Source organism: Pinus tabuliformis, chromosome 3_1, assembly GCF_031772625.1.
Source record: "Pinus tabuliformis cultivar Carrire ecotype Pingquan chromosome 3_1, CPIR1, whole genome shotgun sequence".
Lineage (NCBI taxonomy): Eukaryota > Viridiplantae > Streptophyta > Pinopsida > Pinales > Pinaceae > Pinus > Pinus tabuliformis.
The window spans coordinates 330,300,212-330,319,904 of NC_142301.1; the positions used below are offsets into that span (position 1 = coordinate 330,300,212).

A 19,693-nucleotide genomic window follows, 5' to 3' on the forward strand; every position below is an offset into this window, starting at 1 on the left:
ATTCTGGTTCAATTCCTAAATCTACTGAACTGACTCCTAGATGTCCTCTATGTCCACTTTTAACTTATCCCTAAGAACTCTCTTTAGTTCCTCGAATCATGAAACTACCTTAAGAGTTATAATTGACTTCTAACTCTCTTGTCATTATTAACCACTCATGTTCTCCTTTATTCGAGAGCATTTACAAACATCCTCACATTATCTAATTAATTCCTATTCTAATCACTCAAAAGCCTAAATATTACATTAATTCAACACTTAGGAACCTAACTTCCTAAAACACATGACCCCCCTATGTCTACTAAGTTACAATGATTTTCCTGGGGTTGAATCCTATGTCTACTAAATTACAATGATTTTCCTTGGGTTGAATGCTCCTGCATCACAAGTTCTATTTTTGGAACTCAAACTAGTGATTGATGAGTTAACTAACTCAAGCAACTCGTCCTGCCTCAAATTAGAAGTTGAGAATCACTCGTTTGTATTTTCCCAAAAATAATTTGTACTAGAAAACAAGAAACTGAGCCTTCTATTTGCACACATAAGTCAAACTGTTTCATGAATTGTTCTAACTTATATGAACACGCCCTAATTCTTAGGAATTTGTCCTAATTGTTTAGGAATTAGCTCTTAACTTATATCAATTGCTTCCTAACTTATAGGAACTTGTGCATGCTAAGGAAAAAGTTGTTCTGGTCCCTTTGATTAAGGCATAAATCAAGGAACTTTTCTCGCTAGTATTTTCAAAACTCCCTCTTATCGAGGAAGGTGTTTCTAGAAGAACCTTGTCCACCTAGATCTGTCTCCAACACTACCACGTTCTCCGCTGCTGCAATTGCTCCCTCTGAACTAGAAGACTTCCCTGATTTCATCTGTAAAACCTGATTTGAAAGTGTCGTGTACCCTATGTACCTCTGTGGCTACTTCCTCTGGCTGAAGGTGATACTGGAAGATCCAATGTCTCATGATCTCCTTTAAACAAATCCCTTGCTCACTGGGATGGAACTCTCCCTATATTGGGAGTCTCTAACTGAGTGGCTGCCTCCACTCGCCTTGGGCTATGGTTTTCATCATGTTGCTGGTAAGCCCATCTGCCAACTAGCTTAGACTCAAATTGAAATACTTGATGAGGCTCCATCTTGAGAGCTCTATCCTGCTCTCGCTCAACCACCACTTCTCTTCTATGAGCTCTCCTTGCCTTATTTGCTCAAGGCTGCATTTGTCTCTAATTGCAACTTGTAGAGATTCTTCACCCTCGCACCTATTTGCTTCTTACATCCAAAAGCTAAGTGATAGAGCTACACTTTACCTCTGCCAAAGATGATATCATATCCCTTGTCCTCAAGGGTAGCTGCCGAAACAAGATTTTGCCTCAATCCTGGAACATAGAGAACATCTCTGAGATGAAAAGGATTACCTAACTCCCTCTGAAAACTGACAGTACCAACTCCTCTAGCTACATACTGACCATCATCTCCTAGCTCAATCTGAAACTGCATTTCCTTCTCCTTCGGGTGGCTGAAATTCGTCTTGTTCCTGGTCATGTGGAAGGATGCTCCTTGAACATATCTGGCAAGTCCTTTGCCCCCTCTTCTGCTGATCACTACAACTTCCTGTACTTCAAAATGCTTGCATCTCAGCCATCAAATTTGCCACTATCAATCTCTCTTGGCTGCTCCAAGAAGACTGAACATAAGCTACTCAAACTGCCCCCTAGCTGCTCCCTTGCTCCTTCAAGTTCACCAGCTCTTAGGGGCTTCCAAGCTGGCCACTAAGAATGTCCTCTGCTGCTTCAAAGGATCGCGTTCTGAGGGTCTTTGTCAAACTGCGCTCTTATCATGAGATGCCTCCCTGCATTCACTGAACTAGGGCTTCATCAAACTGCCTCCTAACAACCCATTAGCTCCTCAATGAATGCTGTACTTGAGGTCTTCTTTTACTGCCCACTTACAGCCACTTTGCTGACTTAAAGATGACTGTCATAGAGCTCCATAGTCAGCCCCTCTTAACTGTCACAAATCTGATCTTTGTTGACAGTACTTGGGGCATCCACCCAACCCTCTCTCAGTCTCCAATTTTGACTGATCTATGACTTTCTAGGCAACCCACTTGACTCTGATTTGTCACGTCAAGTATTGTACTCAAGGCACACATAAGACAACCCACTCAACAATACTTTAACACATCAAATCACAGTCCTTAGGGTTTATATCAACAACCCACTGACTGTCCTTTTGCCACTTCAAATTGATAGTCCTTAGGGCACATTTACATGCTGTCCACAACCCTATTGGACAGACTTCACACTTCATTAACCTCCAGCACTCTCTTCCACGTGGCAACCCTCCGCTTGTCCTCCTGTTCTAGCCTTCCTCTGTGCCCAATTACTTCACTGTTCTGCTTAGCTTCATGCTAGATCTGTGGTCATACTTAGGTCTACATATTCCATAATTTGATCTAAAGGGCTTCTCCTTCATTGCGATGCAACCCGAGGTAAGTTTGGCCTCTAATCCGCAATCGCAGAGCCTTCTTATCAACAGATCAGAGCCATGATCTTCCTCCCACAGCAACAAAATCTCGACCCTTCAGATAGGCAACAGACCAAGGCTGCTATCCCTTCCTCAACGCACAAGAACCCTAGTGAATTTATCAGACTTTGGGACGTAATACTGAGGTTGCGCATAACTGAACAGGGCCCTAACTAGGGCACATAAGATCATTGAGCCGTGACCTCCTTGAGCTATATCAGTCTTCCTTCAAGGATGAAACCGACAAAGATACTTGAGCCTTCGACCTGACCAAACTCGGCCTTCTCACAGACTTGAGAAGGCCCTCAAATGCTCCACAATTTTCCTCCTTGATGACAATGGCTGCATGAGATATCATGCTCCTCTTGAGGGCAGACACTCTTAAGAACAGACATAAACACAGTCACACAATAATCAAGACAATTTTTCTAGGGAACCCAACTAGGAAACCCTCTGTTAGCTGTAGAAATTTTATTAACAAGGTTTGAGCAAATAGAATTTATTACAAGGCAAATTGTTTCACCAGAGAAATCACTGTTCTCATTGCTAATACTTAGCTGAAACCTGCTTGCAAGAAACCCGTCTCAGCTCCTAAATCCTTGCGTTGGTCAAAAAATTTCCTCCTATTTCCTAGCGCACAACAGCAAGAATTTTCTCTGCCAAAACTTTGCGTATAGGTCTCTCCTTCACGCTCTTCCTAGCTCTGCTAGCTCACACACCAAAACTGGTGCAATCTCTCACAAACCTGTGAGCTCTATTGTCTTGTCTCACAACCTTGTGTTCACAAAAAAATGAATACAATTGTGCCTTTCGATCTCCTTATAAGCTCTTCAAATTAGCTAATTCTGGCAAGTTCTATTTTTAAAACTCAAACTAGTGATTGATGAGTTAACTAACTCATGCAACTCGTCTTGCCTCAAATTAGAAGTTGAGACTCACTTGTTTGTCTTTTCCCAAAAATAACTTGCACTAGAAGACAACAAACTGAGCCTTCTATTTCCACGCATAAGTCAAACTGCTTCATGAACTGTCTTAACTTATAGGAAGTCACCCTAATTTTTAGGAATTCGCTCCTAACTTATAGGAACTTGTGCATGCTAAGGAAAAACTCGTTATGGTCCTTTTGATTAAGGCATAAATCAAGGAACCTTTCTCGCTACCATTTTCAACTCCCATCAAGGCAGTCCTCAAATCTTAGCCCCAAATATGTCAGTTTGCAAGTTTGAACTGCTCAAAAACCCTTGTGCAAAGCCTGCTTGCAAAACTCCTGCGCAGCTTATGCTTGGTCATGTAGCCAAAAACTCTAGCGTAACCCTGAAGTGAACTGCACCCCATTTCTTGCGTCTTTCACTTGTTTTTGAGGAAAATAACATGCTTTCTGGATTTCAATCAGAGACCTGCTCTGATACCATGTTAGCTTTCTAATACCTAGCTGTTAATTTAATAAAAAATCTGCAATGAAGAAACTGAAAACGGAACTCCAAACACTTTTATTAAATATGCTGAGTATTTTAACAAATAATAGCAGCGGAAAATAAATTCACGAAGACACAAGCACACACTAAACAATACACCAGAATTTACCCAGGAAACACAATTGGGGAAAACCTGTCAACTTGTGTATTCTATTATTATTTTGTTCAAGAAAAATATCAGAAAATTGATTACAAGCACTGGGAAAAATTCCCCTCCAATTTGCTGTCCCTGAATGCACTGTTCTGCGTCTTTCCAACCAACTTGGCCTCTGTGTACGCCGCTGTACAGACTCGTACAAACTATTCGGCCTCCTACATAGGTTGGCTTGGCCTTGGAAAGTGTGCATGCTCGCTGAAGAAAATTTGAGGCAATTCGACCTTTCTTCTGTGCCCTAATGTGTTGATCTGGAAAAATCTCCTTTGCTGAGCTGAACGCACAAAACTCTAGTGCATAATCTGATTAGCCAAGTCTACACCCTTCCCTTGTTATAAAATCAAACTGATCCATCAAGTCAAGTCGTACTGGCCCGTCAACTCCATGAATAGCTGAGATTGATTTACTTTTTGACTATTTTCCTTAGTCAAAATTAAGAATGTATAACTGCGCCTTAGCTTCACTCGTGGATCCCTCTGCCAAATTTAGCTCACTTCTAAATTTAGCAGAACCCTGCCATCTCTATTTCATTTAACAGGAAGTAACAATTGCATTTTCTCTTTTCTTTTCCTGTCTCATTTGTCTTCTGTGTACAAGCTTGATGACTTAATGCTCCAGAGTATTTTGGCTAGGAATTTTCTTTTTAACTATAGAAGCCGTCAAACTTCACACATGAACTTGCAAAGGACTGCATCCCAGTGAATTTGATCTTGGCTAAAAGTCAAGCATAGGTGTAATGTTAATTGATTTGGAAAATATTCCCTTATTCACTTCTTAGGAACTAACAAGTCACATTTTCCCTTTATTTTTACTGTCTCTGTTGCCTACTGTCTGCAATCTTGAAACTTGATGTTCGAGGCTATCTTGGCTAATAAGAATTTTAGTTTTTAAAATCTGTCCTTGATGATTGGTGCGTACCTATCAATGGGCTTGTCAAACTATCCAGAAAAGTCATTATGCATTTTATCAATTATAATATTATTACTCTAGAATTACGAAGGCAACTATGAAAATCTATAACATTAACTCTTCCTGCTTATAGCTATTTTGGATTGATAATTTTCTGGCTGAAGTGTCTTGAATCTTCTTCAATTTCCAAATTTGATCTGCCGAAAAGGTTGAATAGAATTTCTAGGTTTAAAAATATTACTTGCTATGCTTCACATCTAAGCACGTAATACGTTTCTGATGTCTTATATGAGGATTTTAAAAGTATAAATCAGTTCAGAAGATTCTGAAAATTCTGCTGGTTTACTGCCATTATCTGAATGTGATTATTGAGAGAAAATCATGGATGGTAGAAACTAGCACCTAAGAGGTCATAATCTCAAATATGAAGATGGTGTTAGGTATGCACTGGTTTACTTCTCTTTTGTCTTATGATCCCTCCGATTTTGTTTACAAATGATGATGTATCATGTGATTTTTACTATGTAATGCTTCCCTTCTCCGGAACTTTTCTCCTATGTCTTTTCTATGAACAATGTAAATTTTTGAATCTGGATGACAGTTTTCTGAGCTGTCGTTTCTCTCGGCAAATTTGTCTTGCCGCTTTTTGGGATTATGCTTCCCACTCCTATTAGCTCTTCAAATGATCCAGACCTTCTGGTCATATACAGAATTACAGGCAAATGTACTAATCTGTCTTTTTATATATCTTATATAATACGATCTTGCTTTTTTCGCCCTGAAAAAAAAAATTAAAAATCTTTAGCTGTACTCGACATTGCAGTTTGTGAGATGCGAAATGTGATGGTGTAATGTAATAAAGACAATGGAAAAAATGACGTCTAATATTCAAGTAATGAAATAAACCATGAAATAAATCTATAACGTTTAAATCTTAGACTTTTGTGATCCATATCACATCATTAGGATTTAGTCATTAACTCTTTCTGCTTTTAGCTATTTTGGATTCATGATTTACTGGTAAAGTTAGCTATTTTGGATTCATAATTTACTGGTTGAAGTGTCACGTGATGGCTAGTGAGTAATGTAATAAAAGGAAAAAAATTAGAATTGAGCCGACGGAACATGCCCTCGTTAACCCTTTATCTTTTAAATGTTGAGAGGTTTGCATCTGATTTCTTGATCCCTTTTGGTGTTTAATATATCCTGCATTAAGACGGACCAATGCTAATGCTAGTGTGAATCTCTCTGGTGGAGTTTTTAAATTTTATAAAATTTAACCTTTTATCTGATTGCATTTTTCTTGGCATGCAATATCTTTGTTCTTTTGTTTGCTAGTTTATGTGAGATGACTGAATGACTAATCTGTGGCTTGAGTAGCCGCGACCCAGTGGCATCTAAGCCGTCAAAATCACCTGGGGATTGCACTGAGCTTGATCCACACTAGCCTTTAGCATCGCTAGAGTTTTTCCCACGGAGTTCTGAACAGGGGACTTTGAGTGCCTCAACAGAACAACCTGTCAGAACAACCTGTCACCGTCTTCTCTACCCCCCATAAGCTGCAATATCTTCATGTTAATTGTTTCAGTTTTACCATTTTGATACCATTATAGGTAGTGCAATCAATTTTTATGTAGTGTTCCTTAAAATCTCAATCCAGGCTTTGGACCATGTGATTATTTAGTCTTTCACAAATACACGTTTCTTACTAGAGTTTTGCATTATTAACCGCAATCATTTTACCATTGTGTTTACTTTTTTGCAGGACCTCAAGTGCTTTGTGTTCTCTCTCATTGGTCTTCACTTCAAAATTAAGCCTATCTAGACATAAATGGTGGTTGCATATACGTGCAAATGCATATTATATGATTGAAGATTTACATTAAAGAGCACAATGGATCTTTTTGTACGCTAGTAGCTCCGGAAGGATTGATTAACATGGATGCGAACTTTTTTTTTCCAAATATTTATTTGTACTAAAGAGCATAACATACCTTTCTAATCGAGGAGATCCCGATGGACTGATCACGATGTGTATGTGAAGCGTGTTTTAAAACATTAGATTCATCGTAGTCCAGTCATTTCTATAATTTCGAGTTTTAGCTCGTCGGTTGATTCGTTTGTGTTCACGTGAATTTTGTGTGGCTTCTTAACTGTTGTAATTATCCGGCATTCCAAGTTGCATTTTTTGGTGGCGCGTTATGCTGGTGATTTATACTGGTTTTTAACCTTTCTCTATGAGCAATTTTTATTATTTGTATGGTCTCTAATTCTTAAAGAACTGCTAATTTCAGTGTTTTTCTCGAAACAAAATAGGAAGGGAATAAGTCATAGATAACCTACTAGTTAAATTGTTTCACATTAAGCCTTTCTGCTTCATGAAAGCTAGCAATTTTGCAGAACCTGAGCCGAATTTTCCCAGGCATTGTCCTGTACCATTCATTTGTGTCTGTCTATTGCGCCCTTTTTTGCATGATGTGCACAAGAAGATGCTCCATTGTCATGAAAATGCCCAGATTTTCACACGTTACCGATTTTGTAGGCATTGCCTTGGAAAATGCAGAACCCCGCTTTCTATTTTTCTTATTCAATGCTACGACATAAAATTGTATTTCAAAATGAATACTGTTTAATGAAAGCCATTCATTTCCCTTCGAATTCTAAGAATAATCCCAACATGTGAGCTGTGTATGTTGTGAAGAAAATGACAATTAAGAGGAAGCAGCTGTATGTATCAAATTGTGAACGCTTGATAGTTTCTTAATATATCATTATAGTATCTTTTAAGAATTGTATTATCAGTACTATTGTTGCTTGTCAAGAAAAGTGGAGGTCAAGTGCTTTTACCACATGCTTAAGGAGAGTTTGTATCTAGAATATGTGCATCAATTCATGGCGTTTCACGGTCTGAGAGGGATAGGAAAGGATAAGAAAGAAAAACATTTTCCATTTCAATAGCGCAGGAAAGGATCGTAGATGGTAGAAAAGGTCTGATGGGTTTGGTTACCTTACGAAAATAACGATTTCCGAATGTAGTTGATATAATATTAAGGGTCAGATTAAATAATGCCATGAGTATGGAAGTTAATTCCAAATACTATTTAAGGGTATGGAAGTTGTTCCCGAATACTATTGAAATGTTATCCGGGTATAATATAAAGGGTCAAATTAAATAATGTCACGAGTATGGAAATTGTTTCCAAATATTACTAAAATGTTATCCGAATGTAGTTGATACTATTAAAATGTTATCCGAATGTAATATAAAGGGTCAAATTAAGTAATGTCATGAGTATGAAAGTTGTTTCCAAATATTACTAAAATGTTATAAGAATGTAGCTGGTATAATATAAAGAGGGCAATTAAATAATGTATATAAAGAGGGCCAATTAAATAATGCCTCGAGTATGGAAGTTGTTTTCAAATACTATTAAAATGTTTAATGAAATTGTTTCGAAATACATTATTAAAATGTTTCATGGGTACATTATTAAAATGTTCAATGGATACACTACTTTCAGTTATTTATGATATTTTAAAGGTTTTGTTCATAGTTTGTTGGATTGGCAGGAAAAACTTTTGCATCTTATTTCAGACCTATTTTACACACTTCACACACTGACTTTTGTGTTTGAAGTAATTGTATTTCTGGAAGATTTAGTTGTTTATTTTAGGATTGTAAGAACTACTGGGTCCAGTAAATTTCTGATTTATATGAAGTGTATATTTACCTAATATGTATTAAAAACATATTTTTATGTGCTTTACTATCAATGCTAAATATGTTTTAAATGTAATTAATGAAATTTTAATCTATTTTCAGTTTTTTTTTTCCCAAGGAAAAATCGTAATTTTCATCATGTAAAATATTGAAATTACATGCTGTAGATGTTGCATAAGGAGCATATGTCAAAACTCATACTGTGTGAAGTCTAAAATTTTCTGTTACATCACTGTAATTGATAAATTGAAACATAATGTTACATCACTGTAATTGATAAACTGAAACATAATATAAATACATAAACATGGATCTATGAACTGACACAAAAAGATAAAAAGACAAAAAAGGAGCTCCATCTATGATCTGCAAAAAGTCTAGTATTTGCTGCCCCTTAGGCATGATGATCTATGAAAGGCCTATGGAAATACTGATAGAAGTCATGTCCATTTTGTTCCTGAATCATCCAATAACCAATAGGTTGTTGTGCTACTTCCTTGGAAAGGTTATCGGAAAGTGGTTCATCTCCCTGTAGATATGACGACATGATATATAGTCAAACTGTGATTTTAAAGAAATAATTTCATCCAACAAATTCCTGAGTGTGTGCACGTGACATTCAGATTGTTGATTGAACTAATTAATGACAAGTTTAGAGTCACCAAAGATTTGAAGTTGTTGACATCCTTTCTCAAGGGCAAAGGTAAGAAGATGTTTGAGGTTGTTAAGTTCTGAAAAATTATTTGTGCCTCCCTAAACCCATCCTCATCTTATAGTAATGATCGTCACTAAGATATAAAACTGCTCCACCGCCACAACCAACATGTTGCGCTGATCCATCGAAATAAGCCCAGGGAACAATTTGTTAGAAAATGTAACTATGTTCGGTCTTCAATAATGTACTTGAGTCATTATGGAATGTACTTGTCAAAAGAATAAAAAATTATTTTTTATTATTGTAACAGTGACTTATTAAAGCATGGGTTTCATGCTTGGGTCATCATTATATTAGTCAAATTCCCCATTGTGGACTCCTAGGATTAATATTGAGTTTATAGAGTCATTGTACATTCAAAGAGACCCTTCTTGGGCTTTCGAATCATGTAAAAAGGTTTTGTATCAAGTCAAATATGAATTATGTACCCTCCACATCATGTCGGCCTAAGGAAGATCAAGTAGGTCTAAGGAGCCCTATTCGACCAACAAGAAGCCTATATATACAAGGAGGTTGAAGTCATTTTGAGCATTCACTCTCAAGCAAGTTCAATATCTCAAGAAGAGCTCGAGAAGTGCGAAGTCTATTGTCGGGAGGACGAAAGAAGTGCGAGCTTGGGGAAGTCTATAGAAAGGAATAAAATCGAACTTTTGGTGCCTCTCTCTCTGTTTCGTGGTATGGGTTGGAAGATCGAAGTCTCCCAAGATTTCTTTGTCGTCGACAGCTGCATGTTGTTGGAAGCTGCTGCCTAGTTGAAGTTGCTGGAAGGGGTCGAAGATCTGGGAGGCTGACATGGTGTGGAGGCAAAGTCTGGTCTTGGTTTAGGGTAAAGAGTCTCAAAAAATACTATTGAAAGGAAAAATTATCTTGACTGGGTTTTCCCTCGAGGGGATTTTTCCCTGGCATGTGCCTATATTTTGTGTCTTTTGTTTTGTGATCTTCATACACATATTATGGTAATTGCTTGATGAAGGGTAAGATAATAAAGAAGTAAAAGAAACCAACACACACAAGTAATTATCAAGAAAGGAGAATCAAACTCTAATATAATATCTTTGATTTTCCAACATGGTATCAGAGCTAAGGGCAAGAGAAGTTGAAGATCACTTTGTTGGCATAGATTCTCCCTCTATGGTGAACTTCATAGGATTGGGTTACAACACCGCAAGGATTCTTCGCTTCCCTTACAGGTTCTCTTATTGATGAGAATGCATGGATCATTGATAGTGGAGCATTGAGACACATGACAGGTGAAAGCAAGCAACTTCACACACTATCAAAGGAGCCATCTTCTCATGTAGTGGAATTGGGTGACAACAAAGGCTATACTGTTAGAGGCGTGGGATCAACATCATTGAAGTTGGATAATGGGTCAAAGCTGCATCTCAACAACATTCTCTATGTCAGGTTTGAAAAAGAATTTACTTTCTATTTATTGTTTAGAAGATAAAGGGGAAAGGATTGCTTTTGTTGATGGAAAAGTATTGGTTTGGGGAAAAGACTAGCATTGATAAAGCTAGGGTTATTGGAGTTCGTGAAGGAAGCCTTTACCGGGTTATCACACCATCTCCTCAAGCTTTGGTTCATATGGAAATAAGTCCCATTGAACTATGGCATCGAAGGTATGTTCATCTTCATTATAGGGTCATCCCTACTCTTAGTCAATTGGTTCATGGTATTCCTAATATGAAGTTGGATAATTAAGGTGTGTGCAAGGGATGCTCTCTGGGGAAGTATACTAGAAAGCCATTTCATAACAGTGAAACTAGGTCTAAAGAAATATTAGACCTCATCCATTCTGATGTGTGCAGGCCCATGTCTGACAAATCACTTGGAGGTCATCTCTACTATGTAACATTCATTGATGATCATTCGAGGATGACATGGCTCTGCCTACTCAAAACTAAAGATGAAGTATTTGATAAGTTCAAGGAGTTTAGAGCTGAAGTGGAAACCTAACCGAAAGAAAGATAAAGACTCTGAGGTCTGACAATGGTGGGGAATACACTTCTAAGTAGTTAATTGCATATTGTAAGGATGCTGGTATTATGAGGGAGTTCATTGTTCCCTACTATCCCGAACAAAATGGATTGGCTGAAAGGAAGAATAGGTCAATTGAAGAAGGCATTCGAACTATGCTCCTTGATCAAGATCTACTGAAGTTCTTATGGGGTGAAGCAATGATGATTGTTGTGTACATTCCAAATAGAAGTCCTCATAGGAGTCTTGATGATACTACATTCGAGGAAGTATTCACATGGAAGAAGCCGAGTGTGGATCATCTCCGTATCTTTGGAAGTCTAGAATATATCCATGTTCCGAAGGACAAGCGAAATAAGTTGGATAGGACAAGTATCAAGGGAATATTCATTGGTTATAGTCTTTCCTCAAAAGCATATAGAATTTACATAAAGGAAGACACATTGAAGTAAGCAGGGATGTCATATTTGATGAAAATCAAGCTTACAAGAAATCAAAGGATATTCCTATTGATTATGATGATGGAGAAGTTCCCATATTTGAAGAAGAAGAAGTTCATCATGAGAACTCTACTACAAATATTGAAGAAGAAGAAGTTCATCATGAGAACTCTACTACAAATATTGAAGAAGAAGGACCTAGTGAGCCTATTCAATCGGTTGTTATCCCAACCACACGGAAGAGGCCAAATTGGTTGAAAGCTACATTAGAAGACGCTGAAGGACATGAAGCTGTGAAAGGGTCCTCCAGGGAAAGTAAGAAACCGAACAGATATTATGGCTATGCTACATATATGACAAAGTTAATTGAAGCCGAACCATCGACATTCAAGGAAGCTGAGCATGAAGAGGTTTGGAAGAAAGCTATGTAGGAAGAATATCAATCCATCATGAAGAATGGGGTTTGGGAGATCGTTGCTAGACCTAGTGACAAATCGGTTGTTACATCGAAGTGGATCTATAAGATCAAACATGCTGTTGATGGAACTATAGACAAGTGCAAAACAAGGTTCGTCGCAACGAGTTTCTCTCAAAAGGAAGGCATTGACTATTAAGAAACGTCTGCACCCACAACAAGGTACACAGACTTAGATCGTTGGTTTCATTCGCTGCTACAATGTGTTGGAATATCCATCAAATGGATGTTAAGACTGCATTTCTAAATGGGACCATTGATGAGAAAGTGTACATCGAACAACCTGAAGGATGTGAAGTGAATTGCAGGGACTCTCATGTTTGCAGACTCAAGAAGGTCCTATATGGTTTGAAGCAAGCACCGAGGGCATGGTATGCAAGAATGGATGCATATCTACTTAGAATTGGGTTCGTGAAGAGTACTGTTGATCCGAATCTATATATCAAGGTCATGAATAATGAGCCCGTCATTATTCTACTATATGTAGATGATCTATTCATCACAGGTGTAGAACAAAGAATTCAAGAATGCAAGAAGATGTTGGCTGCTGAATTTGAGATGAAGGATCTAGGACTTATGCATTACGACCTAGGTCTAGAAGTATGGCAAAGATCTGGGGAGATATATTTGGGGCAAGGAAAGTACATCATCAAGTTATTGCAAAAATTTGGGATGATGGATTCCAAGCCGATGACTACTCCTATGATCACCAACCTCAAGAAATTGAGGAGCTCCAACTCTAGTCTCATGGATCTTACCTCATATTGATAGTTGGTGGGTTCTTTGAGGTATCTAGTAAATACTAGGCCATAAATATGTTTTGCAGTGAACATTCTTAGTCAGTTTCAGTTGGAGCCTCGTCATGATCATTGGATCACTGCCAAACACATATTGAGGTATCTTCGTGGCACTATACATCACTGCCGAAAGTATGATAGTAAGGAAGTCAAGCTAATTGGCTTCACAGACTCTGATTTGGGTGCCAGTGAGACCAATGGAAGGAGCATTACTGGAGGATGATTTAGTTTGGGAGCTACTATGATCTCATGGATGAGTAGGACGCAAGATCCCGTTGCATTGCGTAGTGCCGAGGCAGAATATGTCGCTGCATGTGAAGTAGGAAAAGAGGCTATTTGGTTAAGGAAGCTTTTGACAGATTTGTTCGAGAAGTCTCTGGGTCCTACTGTGATTAATTGTGAGAATCAAAGTTGTATCAAGATGTCTGGAGATTCCGTGTTTCATTTGAGGTCGAAACACATCAATGATAAGTTCCACTTTATTAGGAACTTGGTGCAGGATGGAATTTGTGAAGTTAGAGTATGCTCTGATAGATGAACAGGTAGCAGACAAACTGACAAAGACTATTCCTAATAAGAAGTTTGAATATCTAAGGAACCTGCTGGGTTTGGTAGATATTGGTTATTGTATTGATGATAAGGAAATGGAAGAGATTTGTTGAGGCTTTGCGAGTGAAGCATTCCCTGGGGAGACATCAGGCCAACACTCTGTGTCGATGTTTGGATCTCAGAATTGAAAAAGGTGGTGTTGGTTATTGAGCTTTGTTTTGGATACACACTTGTATGTTTGGGTTGGTGGTTAGCAAGTAAGCCTGCTGGTACCTAGAGGGGCTGAAATCTTGAGTCCACCTTAGTCCCACTTGGATAGATTACCCTGGGTAGGAATCTAGTCCATGGCATTGCGGTGCCTAAAAGTTATTCATGTTTTCATATAGCTTGAGATCTTCCATTGCATATGTACATTATGAATAACTCCCTAGTTAAGAGGGAGTGTTAGCAAATGTAACTATGTTTGATCTTCAATAATGTATTTGAGCCATTATGTAATGTACTTATCAAAATAATAAAGAAAATAATTTTTATTTCAATAATGTATTTGAGCCATTATGTAATGTACTTATCAAAATAGTAAAGAAAATAATTTTTATTATTGTAACAATGACTTAGTAAAGCACGGGTTTCATGCTTGGGTCATCATTATATTAGTCAAAGTCCCCATTGTGGACTCCTAGGATTCATATTGAGTTTATAGAGTCATTGTACATTCGAAGAGACCCTTCTAGGGATTTCGAATCATGTAAAAATGTATTGTATCAAGTCAAATATGAATTATGTACCATCCACATCATGTCGGCCTAAGGAAGATCAAGTCGGCCTAAGGACCCCCATTCGATCCACAAGAAGCCTATATATACAAGAAGGTCGAAATCATTTGGAACATTCACTCTCAAGCAAGTTTGATATCTCAAGAAGATCTGGAGAAGTGCAAAGAGTTGCCAAGAGGATGAAATAAATGCGAGTTTTGGGAAGTCTATAAAAAGGAAGAAAATCAAACTTTTGGTGCCTCTCTCTCTTTGTTTCATGGTCTGGGTTGGGAGATCGAAATCTCCTAAGATTTCACTGTTTGCCGAAAGTTGCTGTGTAGTTGAAGTTGCTTGAAGGGGTCGAAGATCTAGGAGGCTGACATGGTGTGGAGGAAAAGTGTGGTCTTGGTCTAGGGTAAATAGTCTCAAAGAATACTATTGAAAGGAAGAATTATCTTGATTGGGTTTTCCCCTCGAGGGGGGTTTTGCCCTGGCATGTTCCTATATTTTGTGTCTCTTGTTTTGTGATCTTCATACACATATAATATGGTAATTACTTGATGAGAGATAAGATAATAAAGAAGTAAAATAAGCCAACACACTCACAAGTAATTATCAAGAAAGGAGAATCAAACTCTAATATAATATCTTTGATTTTCCAACATGGTATCAGAGCTAAGGTCAAGAGACATCGAAGATCAATTTGTTGGCATAAATTCTCCCTCTATGGTGAACTTCATAAGATTGGGTTACAACACCACTGGAATATGGACCAAGAAGTTCATCTACTATTTATTCAACAAAATCAAGAGTCAAGGATTCTTGTCTGCGCTTACATGTTCTCTTACTGATGACAATGCATGGATCATTGGTAGTGGAGCATCGAGACACATGACAGGTGAAAGCAAGAAACTTCACACACTATCAAAGGAGCCATCCTCTCATGCAGTGGAATTGGGTGACAACAAAAGATATACTGTTAGAGGCATGGGATCAACATCATTGAAGCTGGATAATAGGTCGAAGCTGCATCTCAACAACATTCTCTATGTTCCAGGTTTGAAAAATAATTTATTTTCTATTTCTTGTTTATAAGATAAAGCGGAAAGGATTGCTTTTGTTGATGGAAAAGTATTGGTTTAGGGAAAAGACTCTATCATTGATAAAGCTAGGGTTATTGGAGTTTGTGAAGGAAGCCTCTATCGGGTTATCACACCATCTCCTCAAGCTTTGTTTCATATGGAAATAAGTCCCATTGAAATATGGCATCGAAGGTATGGTCGTCTTCATTATAGGGTCATTCCTACTCCTAGTCAACTAGCTCATGGTATTCCTAATATGAAGTTGGATCATGAAGGCGTGTGCAAGGGATGTTCTCTTACGAAGCATACTAGAAAGCCATTTCATAATTGTGAAACTAGGTCTAAGAAATATTAGACCTTATCCATTTCGATGTGTGCGGGCCCATGTATGACAATCACTTGGAGGTCATATCTACTATGTAACATTCATTGATGATCATTCCATGAAGACATGAATCTACCTACTCAAAGCTAAGGATGAAGTATGTGATAAGTTCAAGGAGTTCAGGGCTGAAGTGGAAACCCTAACTGAAAGAAAGATAAAGATTCTGAGGTTTGACAATGGTGGGGAATACACTTCTAAAGAGTTAATTTCATATTGTAAGGATGATGGTATTATGAGGGAGCTCATTGTTCCCTACTATCCCGAACAAAATGGAGTGGCTGAAAGGAAGAATAGGTTAATTGAAGAAGGCATTCGAACCATGCTCCTTGATCAAGATCTACCGAAGTTCTTATGGGGTGAAGCAGCGATGACTGCCATGTACATTCAAAATAGAAGTCCTCATAGGAGTCTTGATAATACTACACCCTAGGAAGTATTCACAGGGAAGAAGCCGGGTGTGGATCATCTTCGTATCTTTGGAAGTCCAACATATATCCATGTTCCGAAGTACAAGCGAAAGAAGTTGGACTCGACAGGTATCAAGGGAATATTCGTTGGTTATAGTTTTTCCTCAAAGAATATAGAATTTACATAAAGGCAGACACATTGAAGTAAGCAGGGATGCCATATTCGATGAAAATCAAGCTTACAAGAAATCAAAGGATATTTCTATTGATTTTGGTGACGGAGAAGTTCTCGTATTTGAAGAAGAAGAAGTTCATCATGAGAACTCTACTACAAATATTGAAGAAGAAGGACCTAGTGAGCCTATTCAATAGGTGGTTATCCCAACCACAAGGAAGAGACCAAATTGGTTGAAAGCTACATTAGAAGATGCTGAAGGACACGAAGCTGCGAAAGGGTCCTCCAAGGAAAGTAAGAAACCAAAGAGATACTATGGCTATGCTTCATATATGACGAAGTTAATTGAAGTCGAATTATCGACATTCAAGGAAGCTGAGCATGATGAGGTTTGGAAGACAACTATGCAGGAAGAATATCAATCCATCATGAAGACTTGGGTTTGGGAGATCGTTCCTAGACCTAGTGACAAATCAGTTGTCACATCGAAGTGGGTCTATAAGATCAAACACGCTGTCAATGATCCCACTTCCCGACAGTCCATTCTTGCTCTATCGCTCCAAATCCACAACAAAACATCATCGTTCTGGTCATTTTTCTTCTATTGACTCTTTCAAGCGATGCTCCTTGGAGAAACACTTTTTACTAGCTAAGATCTTCTTCGAGTTGCACTCACGCTGCTGAGTAGGATTTTGAGGGTGATTCACAAAAAGCACAATAATTGTGGCTTTTATAAACTTATTCCTGACTTTTTGACATCATTCTTTATATCAACATATATCTGCCTCTTTACATCCCCACGCTTTGGTGGAGCCTTTACTATTTGTTTTGTTTTGTTTATTGTTCCTCCTTCACCATGTCAATCAGTGATCGCCTCATCTCGATATGCATCCATTGACACATCGACTCATGCGACTCCTTGTTTAGGACCTCTTCAAGTCGTCTCTACTCAATGAATATTGGTTTTATTCTTTTACAACGTTCTCTGACTTTACACATGAACTTCTGCATTTTCCACCACCAAATCACCCAAAATCGTCTCCAATGATTTCTTCCACAGATCACTCCAAAGAACATCGCATTACTTATCTCATGCGTGCTGCCATTACCTTTGCTTTGATACCAAATGTAAGAATCACCGAGTACCGAGAGAGATGGTAGTGTTTAAAGACACCATTGTTTGATTTCACTAGCCAACAAGATAAATAATCATTGAGATTTTCGGCCTATAAATAGGTTACATCATAGATAAATACCACAGGAAAAACCATGGGTGCTTATATACTTGGAGTCCAAAAACAACTGGGAACTTGACTGAGTCAAGTTTACTTGAATAACCCTAATATATATTTCTTATAGGTGGTGACTTATTTAATGATAATGATAGTGTTAGTTATTAAAAATAGTGTTTCATAATCCAAGTATTAAATTTATTTAAAATTTTCATGTTTCAACAACTTTTAGTTTCAAAGACTTTTACAAAAGTCAATATTGACACAAATGCATGCATACCTGAACAATTCACAATGAATCTTTTACATGATACTTTAAAAAGATGGCCAAAGCGTTTCTAATATCATTAAAAAGTGAGAGAATCAAAAGGAAGAGGTGTATTAGATATCTTAAATCAAACTAGCGTTTTGGATACAATCCTCAAATATTCTATGGTAACCATCATGAATATAAAATTGTACAATGTGGAATTTCCCACTAAAGCTCTCAAATCTGCTTGAATCACCTAGAGAAAATTAGATCTTCCTAAAAGGAGTCAAATCTAATCGTATTTGCTTAAATCAATTCAAGAAAACATGAAGTTATACTAGATGACACACATTTGCTAGAATCTAATTACTTACATAAAACATATGTTGATACAAAGCTAACTATACACTATAAAATGAAGACTCTCTACTAACTCTTAACAAAAATTACAAGTTACGTCAATGATATGAAAGAGAAAAAGCCAATTTCTCACCTATAAATCCTTCATCACTAACTACACATAAAACGAAAATAGAAATGTGTATCTCTCTTCAATTTCTCTAATAATATCACCGTCACTAACTACATATAAAATTAAAATAGAAATGTGTATCCCTCCAATTTCTCTAATATTATCACCATAAGATTTGAATAATGTAATAATAAAATTCCTCTTTTCCCATCTCTAAAAAGTAGTAACACATTGAGAGCAAGGTAGTTGAGTTCTACTCAGAAAAATGACTATAATAATGTTGTAAAACCTTTACACCTTACCCATGACAAAATCCTTACTAAAAACACTTACACCTTATCACAACATATTATAATAGTTACTTTTGCATAAAGACATTATATATATATGTTTTCTTTTTGGAGTATATATTTTTTATTAATTTTTATTTATTTATTTTTTATAAATTTAATAAATGTGTATCCCGCCAATTTCTCTAATATTATCACCATAATATTTGAATAATGTAATAATGAAATTCCTCTTTTCGCATCTCTAAAATGTAGTAACACATTGAGAACAAGGTAGTTGAGTTTTACTGAGAAAAATGACCATAATAATGTTGTAAAACCTTTACACCTTACCCATGACATAATCCTTACTCAAAACAATTACAGCTAATCACAAGATATTTTAATAGTTACTTTTGTATATATATATATATATCTGTTTTATTTTTTGAGTATATATTTTTTATTAAGTTGTTGCAGTTGTTATTGTTTTGTTTTGTTTTTGTTTCTTTGTTTTATTTTTGTTTTTGTTTTGTTTTGTTTTTTTGTTTGTTTGTTTTTTATTATTATTAGGGATCTAGTAGAATTTCAAATATAAGCATATAGTCTACATAATTTAAGTGTCTCATAGTTTCTAAGTTACTGATCAATTTATACATTCCAAAATACAATTTAAATAATGAAAAATTACCATCTCACTAAAAAAATATATATTACTAAATTGTAAAAAAAATAAATTAAAACATAAAATAAATTTTAAATTATATTTGTTTTAAGGTTAAACAACACTTTTTACAATTCACATATATCTAAAAAAAATTAATTAATATAAAGAAATAAATATAATGTTTATTTATAAATAAAATAAAAATTACATATATTAATTTAATGCATTTTAAAACATAAATGCTTTTATTACAACA

General features: G+C 36.8%; 1 protein-coding gene across 1 annotated transcript in view; it reads left to right on the top strand.

Annotated features, from left to right (window-relative positions):
• Positions 1 to 7,156, top strand: part of LOC149187090 (protein mago nashi homolog 2) — a 92,042-nt gene extending 84,886 nt beyond the window's left edge. The window contains exon 3 of the mRNA XM_089411284.1: positions 6,832 to 7,156. Within this exon, the coding sequence (XP_089267410.1) occupies positions 6,832 to 6,891 (60 nt within the window). The 3' untranslated portion in view covers positions 6,892 to 7,156. The remainder of the gene's footprint in view (positions 1 to 6,831) is intronic.
• The last annotated feature ends 12,537 nt before the right edge of the window (positions 7,157 to 19,693 follow it).